This window comes from Canis aureus, chromosome 23, assembly GCF_053574225.1.
Source record: "Canis aureus isolate CA01 chromosome 23, VMU_Caureus_v.1.0, whole genome shotgun sequence".
NCBI lineage: Eukaryota > Metazoa > Chordata > Mammalia > Carnivora > Canidae > Canis > Canis aureus.
This window is the reverse complement of record NC_135633.1, coordinates 22,636,182-22,645,943: the sequence shown is the minus strand read 5'-3', so window position 1 is coordinate 22,645,943 and position 9,762 is coordinate 22,636,182. Positions and strand designations below refer to the sequence as shown.

The window sequence follows — 9,762 nt, the reverse complement described above, 5'->3', positions numbered from 1 at the left end:
AAGAATCCATTGTGTGAGGCTGTGATGTCAGTGCTGAGGTCACAGAGGTCACCTGATGGAGTGGGTTCCGGCCCAGAAGGCTTCAGGGGTGGCTGTTAGCAAGATGAGGGCGGTTTGGAGCCCGGTATAAGAGGGAGGACGGGGCCACAGCTGATTGGTATGTATGCCCTGACCCAAACTCTTCTTCTTACCTTTGTCCTTCACTCATCAACCGTAGACCTCTTTCTCAGGGCATCCAGTGTCCCTCTTTTGACCCTGACACCTCTCAGATCCATAATCCTCCACAAGCATCCAATCATAGGACCTCAGTTTACTTCCGTGGGGATAAGACTGTATTCTACCTAACTTACAAATAAGTGTTATGAGGGAAAATGCAGACTCCCTGTGCCCTTACCCTGAGACCCCAGGCCCTCTTCCCGCTCACCTTTCCTTCTTTCGCCACTGCCCAAAAGGATGATTCAGTACCCCCATCCCAATCCCCCAGCTGTGTCCCCACAGACCTGGGCCTCCTGCTGCCCACCATGGCCAAAAGCGGAGAGGCCCTGCCACAGGGCAACCCAGCGCCGATCCAGGACCCCCGCCTCATCAAGGTGACAGTGAAGACGCCCAAGGACAAGGAGGATTTCTCAGTTACAGACACTTGCACCATCCAGCAGCTGAAGGAAGAGATATCCCAGCGCTTTAAGGCCCACCCTGATCAGCTGATCCTAATCTTTGCTGGCAAAATCCTCAAGGACCCTGACTCACTGGCACAGTGTGGAGTCCGAGATGGCCTCACTGTCCACCTGGTCATCAAGATGCAACGCCGCACCATGGGCACTGAGTGTCCAGCTGCTTCAGTCCCTGCCCCAGCCTCCAGCCCTGGATCGTTCCCTCAATCGAGCTCCATTTACCCAGCTGATATGCCACCCACCTTTAGCTTAGGTGTTCTCACAGGCCTCAATGGGCTAGGCCTGACCTCCAGTAGCTTCCCTGACCAGCCAAGCTCACTGATGTGGCAGCATGTGTCTATGCCTGAGTTTGTGGCTCAGATCATCGATGACCCTTTCATCCAGGGTCTGCTATCCAACACAGGCCTGATGCGCCAGCTAGTTCTCGACAACCCCCATATGCAGCAGCTGATCCAGCACAACCCCGAGATTGGGCATATTCTCAACAACCCTGAAATCATGCGGCAGACACTGGAGTTCCTGCGCAACCCGGCCATGATGCAAGAGATGATGCGTAGCCAGGACCGGGCGCTCAGTAACCTGGAGAGCATCCCTGGTGGCTACAATGTGCTTCGTACCATGTACACAGATATTATGGATCCAATGCTGAATGCAGTACAGGAGCAGTTTGCTGGCAATCCCTTTGCTACTGCCACTACTGTTAATGCCACCAGCAGCAGCAACCAACCTTCGAGGACAGAGAATTGTGACCCTCTCCCCAACCCCTGGGCTTCCACATATGGAAGCTCAGGGGGCAGGCGAGGCAGGCATCCTGGAGACCAGGATGCACCCGAAACTAGAAACAGGGTTCCCAACATTCTGGGTAATATAGGGCTCTATGACTATCTTCAGCAATTACATGAGACCCCCCAGTCCCTGGGAACCTATCTGCAAGGGATTGCATCCACCCTCAATCCCAGCCAAGAACCACCACCACCAGGAAATCGTATCCCCCCAACTTCCTCCTCCTCCCAAGAACGTGAGTCAGGCCAGCCTCTCCCCAAAGAGTCAGCAACCATCAAGGGAAAGTCCTCTTGCCCATCATTCCTAAGATACCCCCCAGAGAGCAATACTGACCAATATGGAAGCCAAAGTGGTGCAGGGAATGGCTCCACTAGCCACAGCACCAACATGCCTGATCTTGTCTTAGGGCTTGGGCATTCTGCTAACAGGGCACCATTTGTTCCTTCACCACTTTCCTCTGTGGCGGCTACCCTCGGCAGCCCCGAGCATGCCTGGCTGCCACCACCAGCTTTTCCAAGATCTCTGAGGCCTACCAGCATGAGCCAGGTCCCACAGTTGCAGGATGAGATGCGCCGGCAGCTGCCACTGCTGCTGCACCTTCAGGCAGCCATGGCTAACCCTCGTGCCATGCATGCCCTGCTACAGATTGAGCAGGGTCTGCAGGTCCTGGCTACTGAAGCCCCGCGCCTCCTCCTCTGGTTCATGCCTTGCCTAGCAGGGCTGGGAAATATGGCAGGCAGTACAGAGCCTAGGGAGGGTGCCCTTATGCCTGAGGATCCCCCTCTCGCCCCAGCTCCTGAGGTTCCCCCAGCACAGGGCTCTGTGGAGCTAGGTCTCCATTCTACCCCCTTCCTCCAGATGTTGCAAGCTCTTGTTGGTGCCAATCCGCAGCAGCTGCAGCCCGAGATTCACTTCCGGGTGCAGCTAGAGCAACTGCGGGCAATGGGCTTTCTGAATCCCGAAGCCAACCTCCAGGCCCTCATAGCCACTGGGGGTGATCTGGATGCTGCTGTGGAGAAGCTGAGGCAGGCATAGGAGCCCTAGGTGGTCAGACCATATCTTTTCCTCTGTGCCTTTCCCCTGTACCCCACTACCCTAACTCCCCCGTTCTTGAATGCAGCTGCACTATGAACCAAATCCACTATGATGCCCTTTACTGTGGAGACAATGTTGTTCCAGAGTCATTGAGGAAGAATGAGAGCCAGAAACAGGGTGGGGGTGCTGGGAGTGACCCAACCACCCCTGCCACTGTACCATCTTGGGGCCCCAGTCTGAGCTCTGCTTATGCCTATCTTGAGATGCAATTACATCCAATCTCCAGTGTCTGCTGCTGCCTGAGTCTGGTTTTTTGTGGGCTGGTGGGGAAGGGGACATATGGGAGAAAAGCTGGCAATAAGAGCTGTGTTTGCATGCATGGGAGGACTTGGAGGATAAGCTCAGAGGTTTGAGGTTCAAAGATTCATGGAGAACAAAGGAGGAGGAATGGAGGCCTGCAGCTCCACTGGGGTCCTTCCAGAGGACTCCCAGATCTTGTGTCCTGAAGGAGCTGCCTCCATGTACTCTGTTCCTTGGCACGTTCCGACCACCAGCCTGCCTGCAAAGCAGGCACAGTTTCTAATTTCTAGCACCCCTGAAGACCATCCCATAGGTGGCTCTCACTTTCTGGATTTGAGGCTGATTCCTGGGTAGATAGGGAGCCCCAAGAATTCAGGCTGAGTTCTAAGATTCCCTAATCTCACCAAGGTTACAAAGTACTCTTTCCGGCAACTGCCAGCACAGAAATGGAATACTCACCCTGTGCTCAGTATTTTGTCAGTGATTAGAGAGTCAAATGAGTCAGAGACACCTTCAGAAGGTGATGGTCTGGGGGCACAGAGCATTCAAACTGTATTTGAAGACTACTCATTATACAGAATACAAACTGTGATAGGTGCTGTAAAGAGCGGGAGCTATGTGGGTAGCACATGGGCCTGAGCTTGCCTGGGGAGATGGGGAGGGCTTCCTGAGTGCCAGCTCCAAGCTGAAATCTTAAAAAGTGATAACAATGAAGTAGCCAAAAATGGGACAGGAGAAGGGAAAGCATCCCAACCAAGACAGTGTCGTGGGGCAGATCTATTTTTAACTCTTTGAGGAACCTCCACACAGTTTTCCAGAGTGGCTACACCAGTTCACATTCCCACCAACAGTGCAAGAGGGTTCCCCTTTCTCCACATCCACTGCTGGGGATTTACCCCAAAGATAGATGCAGTGAAACGCCGGGACACCTGCACCCCTATGTTTCTAGCAGCAATGTCCACAATAGCCAAACTGTGGAAGGAGCCTCGGTGTCCATCGAAAGATGAATGGATAAAGAAGATGTGGTCTATGTATACAATGGAATATTCCTCGGCCATTAGAAACGACAAATACCCACCATTTGCTTCGACGTGGATGGAACTGGAGGGTATTATGCTGAGTGAAATAAGTCAATCGGAGAAGGACAAACATTATATGGTCTCATTCATTTGGGGAATATAAATAATAGTGAAAGGGAATATAAGGGAAGGGAGAAGAAATGGGTAGGAAATATCAGAAAGGGAGACAGAACATAAAGACTCCTAACTCTGGGAAATGAACTAGGGGTGGTGGAAGGGGAGGAGGGCGGGAGGTGGGGGTGAGTGGGTGACGGGCACTGAGGGGGGCACTTGACGGGATGAGCACTGGGTGTTATTCTGTATGTTGGCAAATTGAACACCAATAAAAAATAAATTTATAAAAAAAAAACCCTACAATGAACTGGAATATTCTCCGATCTGTATCTTACATATGTTTATATATGTGTATTTATGGTGTTTTTTTAAATTTAAAAATTTAACTTCAGTTAAATTTCAGTTTACTGAAATTCACACTTCAGTTGTTTTAACTTTGAAATAGTGACAAAAAGTTCAATGGTTGACTCATTATTCCTTTGCAAAATACCATTGTCTAATTTTTTCTATTTTTCTGCATACACTTATGTACATGTCAAATTTCAGAAAAGGCCAAATGACATCTTGATTGGCTTTCTACTACATTTATAAATTAGAGAGAATTGAGAATTTTAGTTTTTTAATTTTTTTAAAGATTTTTATTTTTTTGAGATTAAGTGAGTGAGAGAGAGAGCATGAGTGGGGGAAGAAGCAGATGGAGAAGGAGGAGCAGGCTCTCCACAGAGCAAGGTGCTTGACGTGGGGCTGGATCCCAGGACCCTGGGATCATGGCCAGAGCCAAAGGCAGATACTTAGCCCACTGAGCCACCCAGGCTCTCTCAAAATTGAGAATTTTACAAATGACAATTTTTCCTTTTAGAATAAGGAATGTTTCCATTCATATTTCCTGTTTCTCTATAAAGAAGCGTAGCTTCTCCCAACTGCTGGTGAATAGAAGAGGTGGGGTTGGGAGTAGATGAAATAGATGAGGGGGATTAACAGGTGTAAACTTCCAGTCATAGAATAGCTAAGTCATGGGGATGTCATATACAGCATAGGGAATATAGTTGGTCATGTTGTAATAACGTTTGGTGACATAATGTATAAAATATCAAAGCACTACAATGCACACCTGAAACTAACAGGGTATTGTATGTTGATTATACAACAACAACAACAAAAGGACTGCAGTTTCTTTATATTAGTCCTACACATGTGGGTTTACTTAAATGTTACATTTTTCTGGTTCTTTTGAGATTTTTTTCCATTATATTTTCAGGATGGATATCGCTGTGATGAAACTGTGCTATGACCAATTACATTATAAATTCTTATTTTAGGGGTGTCCGGGTGGCTCAGTTGATTAAGTGTCTGCCTTTGGCTCAGCTCATGATCCCAGGGCCTTGGGATGGAGCTGAATCAGGTTCCCTGCTGAGCGGGGAGCCTGCCTCTCTCCCTCTGCAGCTCCTCCTGCCTGTGCTCTGTCTCTCATTTTCTGTCTCTCTGTCTCTGTCTCTGTCTCTGTGTCTGTCTCTGTCTCTCTGTCAAATAAAATCTTTAAAATAAAATTCTTTCGATGAACACCGAGGCTCCTCCACAGTTTGGCTATTGTGGACATTGCTGCTAGAAACATCGGGGTGCAGGTGTCCCGGCGTTTCACTGCATCTGTATCTTTGGGGTAAATCCCCAACAGTGCAATTGCTGGATCGTAGGGCAGGTCTATTTTTAACTCTTTGAGGAACCTCCACACAGTTTTCCAGAGTGGCTGCACCAGTTCACATTCCCACCAACAGTGCAAGAGGGTTCCCCTTTCTCCACATCCTCTCCAACATTTATTGTTTCCTGTTTTGTTAATTTTCCCCATTCTCCCTGGTGTGAGTTGGTATCTCATGTGGTTTTGATTTGTATTTCCCTGATGTTAAGTGATGCAAAGCATTTTCTCATGTGCGTGTTGGCCATGTCTTTGTCTTCCTCTGAGATTTCTGTTCATGTCTTTTGCCCATTTCATGATTGGATTGTTTGTTTCTTTGCTGTTGAGTTTAATAAGTTCTTTATAGATCTTGGAAACTAGCCCTTTATCTGATAGGTCATTTGCAAATATCTTCTCTCATTCTGTAGGTTGTCTTTGAGTTTTGTTGACTGTTTCTTTTGCTGTGAAGAAGCTTCTTATCTTGATGAAGTCCCAATAGTTCACTTTTGCTTTTGTTTCTTTTGCCTTCATGGATGTATCTTGCAAGAAGTTACTGTGGCTGAGTTCAAAAAGGGTGTTGCCTGTGTTCTCCTCTAGGATTTTGATGGACTCTTGTCTCACGTTTAGATCTTTCATCCATTTTGAGTTTATCTTTGTGTATGGTGAAAGAGAGTGGTCTAGTTTCATTCTTCTGCATGTGGATGTCCAATTTTCCCAGCACCATGTATTGAAGAGACTGTCTTTTTTCCAGTGGATGGTCTTTCCCGCTTTGTCAAATATTAGTTGACCATGAAGTTGAGGGTTCACTTCTGGATTCTTTCTCTATTCTATTCCATTGATCTATGTGTCTGTTTTTGTGCCAGTATCACACTATCTGGATGACCACAGCTTTCTGGTACAACCTGAAATCTGGCATTGTGATGCCCCCAGCTATGGTTTTCTTTTTTAAAATTCCCCTGGCTATTCAGGGTCTTTTCTGATTCCACACAAATCTTAGGATGATTTTTTTTTTATTGGTGTTCAATTTACTAACACACAGAATAACACCCAGTGCCCGTCACCCATTCACTCCCACCCCCCACCCTCCTCCCCTTCTACCACCCCTAGTTCGTTTCCCAGAGTTAGCAGTCTTTACGTTATGTCTCCCTTTCTGATATTTCCCACACATTTCTTCTCCCTTCCCTTATATTCCCTTTCACTATTATTTATATTCCCCAAATGAATGAGAACATATAATGTTTGTCCTTCTCCGACTGACTTACTTCACTCAGCATAATACCCTCCAGTTCCATCCACGTTGAAGCAAATGGTGGGTATTTGTCATTTCTAATAGCTGAGTAATATTCCATTGTATACATAAACCACATCTTCTTTATCCATTCATCTTTCGTTGGACACCGAGGCTCCTTCCACAGTTTGGCTATCGTGGCCATTGCTGCTAGAAACATCGGGGTGCAGGTGTCCCGGCGTTTCATTGCATTTGTATCTTTGGGGTAAATCCCCAACAGTGCAATTGCTGGGTCGTAGGGCAGGTCTATTTTTAACTGTTTGAGGAACCTCCACACAGTTTTCCAGAGTGGCTGCACCAGTTCACATTCCCACCAACAGTGTAAGAGGGTTCCCTTTTCTCCGCATCCTCTCCAACATTCGTTGTTTCCTGCCTTGTTAATTTTCCCCATTCTCACTGGTGTGAGGTGGTATCTCATTGTGGTTTTGATTTGTATTTCCCTGATGGCAAGTGATGCAGAGCATTTTCTCCTATGCATGTTGGCCATGTCTATGTCTTCCTCTGTGAGATTTCTGTTCATGTCTTTTGCCCATTTCATGATTGGATTGTTTGTTTCTTTGCTGTTGAGTTTAATAAGTTCTTTATAGATCTTGGATACTAGCCCTTTATCTGATATGTCATTTGCAAATATCTTCTCCCATTCTGTAGGTTGTCTTTGAGTTTTGTTGACTGTATCCTTTGCTGTGCAAAAGCTTCTTATCTTGATGATGTCCCAATAGTTCATTTTTGCTTTTGTTTCTTTTGCCTTCGTGGATGTATCTTGCAAGAAGTTACTGTGGCCGAGTTCAAAAAGGGTGTTGCCTGTGTTCTTCTCTAGGATTTTGATGGAATCTTGTCTCACATTTAGATATTTCATCTTAGGATGATTTGTTCCAACCCTCTGAAGAAAGTCCATGGCATTTTGATAGGGATTGCATTAAATGTGTAAATTGCCCTGGGTAGCATTGACATTTTCACAATATTAATTCTGCCAATTCATGAGCATGGAATATTTTTCCATCTCTTTGTGTCTTCCTCAATTTCTTTCAGAAGTGTTCTGTAGTTTTTAGAGTATAGATCCTTTACCTCTTATTTAGGTGAGCAAAATATCACAAATTGCTATGTTGGTAAATCACTGTCTGTATCTGCATGTAATTCAATCTCCCTTTCTCCTTCCTTACCAGCCTCCCTCCTACCGTTACTTTCTTTCTTCCTTCCTTTTTTTTTTTTAAGATTTTATTTATTTATTCATGAGAGACACAGAGAGAGAGAGGCAGAGATACAGGCAGAGGGAGAAGCAGGCTCCATGCAAGGAGCCCGACATGGGTCTGGATCCCAGGTCTCCAGGATCAGGCCCTGAGCGGAAGGCGGCGCTAAACCACTGAGCCACCCGGGCTGCCCCCTTTCTTCCTTCCTATATGTATTTTATTTAGTATTTGCTGGCAATGGGGTTACAGAGGCAAATAAGATAAAGTCCCGGTTCTCGGGATCCCTGGGTGGCTCAGTGGTTTGGCGCCTGCCTTTGGCCCAGGGTGCGATCCTGGAGCATGGAGCCTGCTTCTCCCTCTGCCTGTGTCTCTGCCTCTCTCTCTCTCTCTGTGTGACTACCATAAATAAATAAAAATTAAAAAAAAAACATTAAAAAAAAAGTCCCGGTTCTCATGGAGCTTAATTCTAGTGAAGGGAGATGGAAACATAAATGAATAGAAAAGAGGAAATGATGACATAATGCATTTTATACAAATAATTAAAATCTACTGATAAGATTTGGAATGGTTGGGAAAGGCTTGGTGAAGAGATGATTTGAAAGGTAAGAAGGACAAGCCTTGTAAAAATTAAGTGGATAAGCATTAAAGCTTTAGGGATTAGCAATTACAATGGCTCTAAGTATGGGAAGGCACTTGGCTTGTTTCAGATATAAAAGGGAGGCAAATGTGGCCAAGTTTTATAGAAAAGGAGGAAATCATCATCAGGTAGTTGAGATGAGCAGGAGTCCATGCAGGAGAGGCTTTGTGGCTAGACAAGGAGTTTGGATTTTATTGCCAAAGTAATATGGAGGTAGTCTTTGCTACTTCCATTAGAGGATCTTTTTAGGTTTAATTCAACAAATTTATAAGATTATCATAAACCAGACTTGGCTCAAACCTACTCAGTGGGTTACAGGAAGCTCACTAGTAGGACAGAATGAGGCATTTCTCTTTTAATGGGACTACTTATAGCACTTCATGTTCAGTTAGCCTGGCCACCAGGAGCCATCTTCTCCCAGGTGATAGTTTTGGTTAAAAAGAATTAAACTCTCATTAGATATTTCTGAAACAAATTACTGACAAGAAACACTAAAACTGCATAAAATACTGAGCTTTTATGGCCACCTAGGTGGCTCAGTAAGTCAAGAGTCTGCCTTCAGTCATAATTTTAGGGTCCGGAGATTGAGTCCCATGTCTGGCTCAATACTCCATGGAGAGTCTCCTTCTCCCTCTCATTCTATCTCTGCTGCTCTGCCTTTTGTACACACACACTCTCTCTCTGTGTCAAATAAATAAATATTAAAAAATACTGAGATTTTTATATAGTTTGATCTAATAAAACTCTTAGCAGAATAGGATAACCTTAGCCAATCTCTGTGAAGAATATGGGAATGAAATATGTTTTCTGGAAATTACATCTTAATATAATAAACCTTAAATCAGGTGCATAAAGTCAGCATTTCAGTCCAGGATTAGAGTCCTGGGTCTAACAGAAGATACCACACTTTCCTCACCAGTCAGTCTGCTTGGAGCTGTCTTCACCATCTGCAGCTGAACATATCTCTGGGCATTTGGTCAGCCCTGACAGGTAGATCTGTTCTCCCTGTCTCGAATCTAGTTAACGGATGTGACCGCAGGATATGCTGAAGATCGATAG

General features: G+C 45.6%; 1 protein-coding gene across 1 annotated transcript; it reads left to right on the top strand.

The window, feature by feature from the left end:
* The first annotated feature begins 2 nt into the window (after positions 1–2).
* On the top strand, positions 3–2,779 carry UBQLN3 (ubiquilin 3). Its single transcript, XM_077866748.1, has 2 exons — positions 3–157; positions 485–2,779. Exon 2 carries the CDS (start codon positions 522–524, stop codon positions 2,487–2,489), a length of 1,968 nt encoding a protein of 655 aa, XP_077722874.1. The 5' UTR covers positions 3–157; positions 485–521; the 3' UTR covers positions 2,490–2,779.
* The last annotated feature ends 6,983 nt before the right edge of the window (positions 2,780–9,762 follow it).

Excerpts from the sequence above, each read along its gene's own strand:
- UBQLN3 (XM_077866748.1), top strand. The coding sequence starts at position 522 with ATGGCCAAAAGCGGAGAGGCCCTGCCACAGGGCAACCCAGCGCCGATC.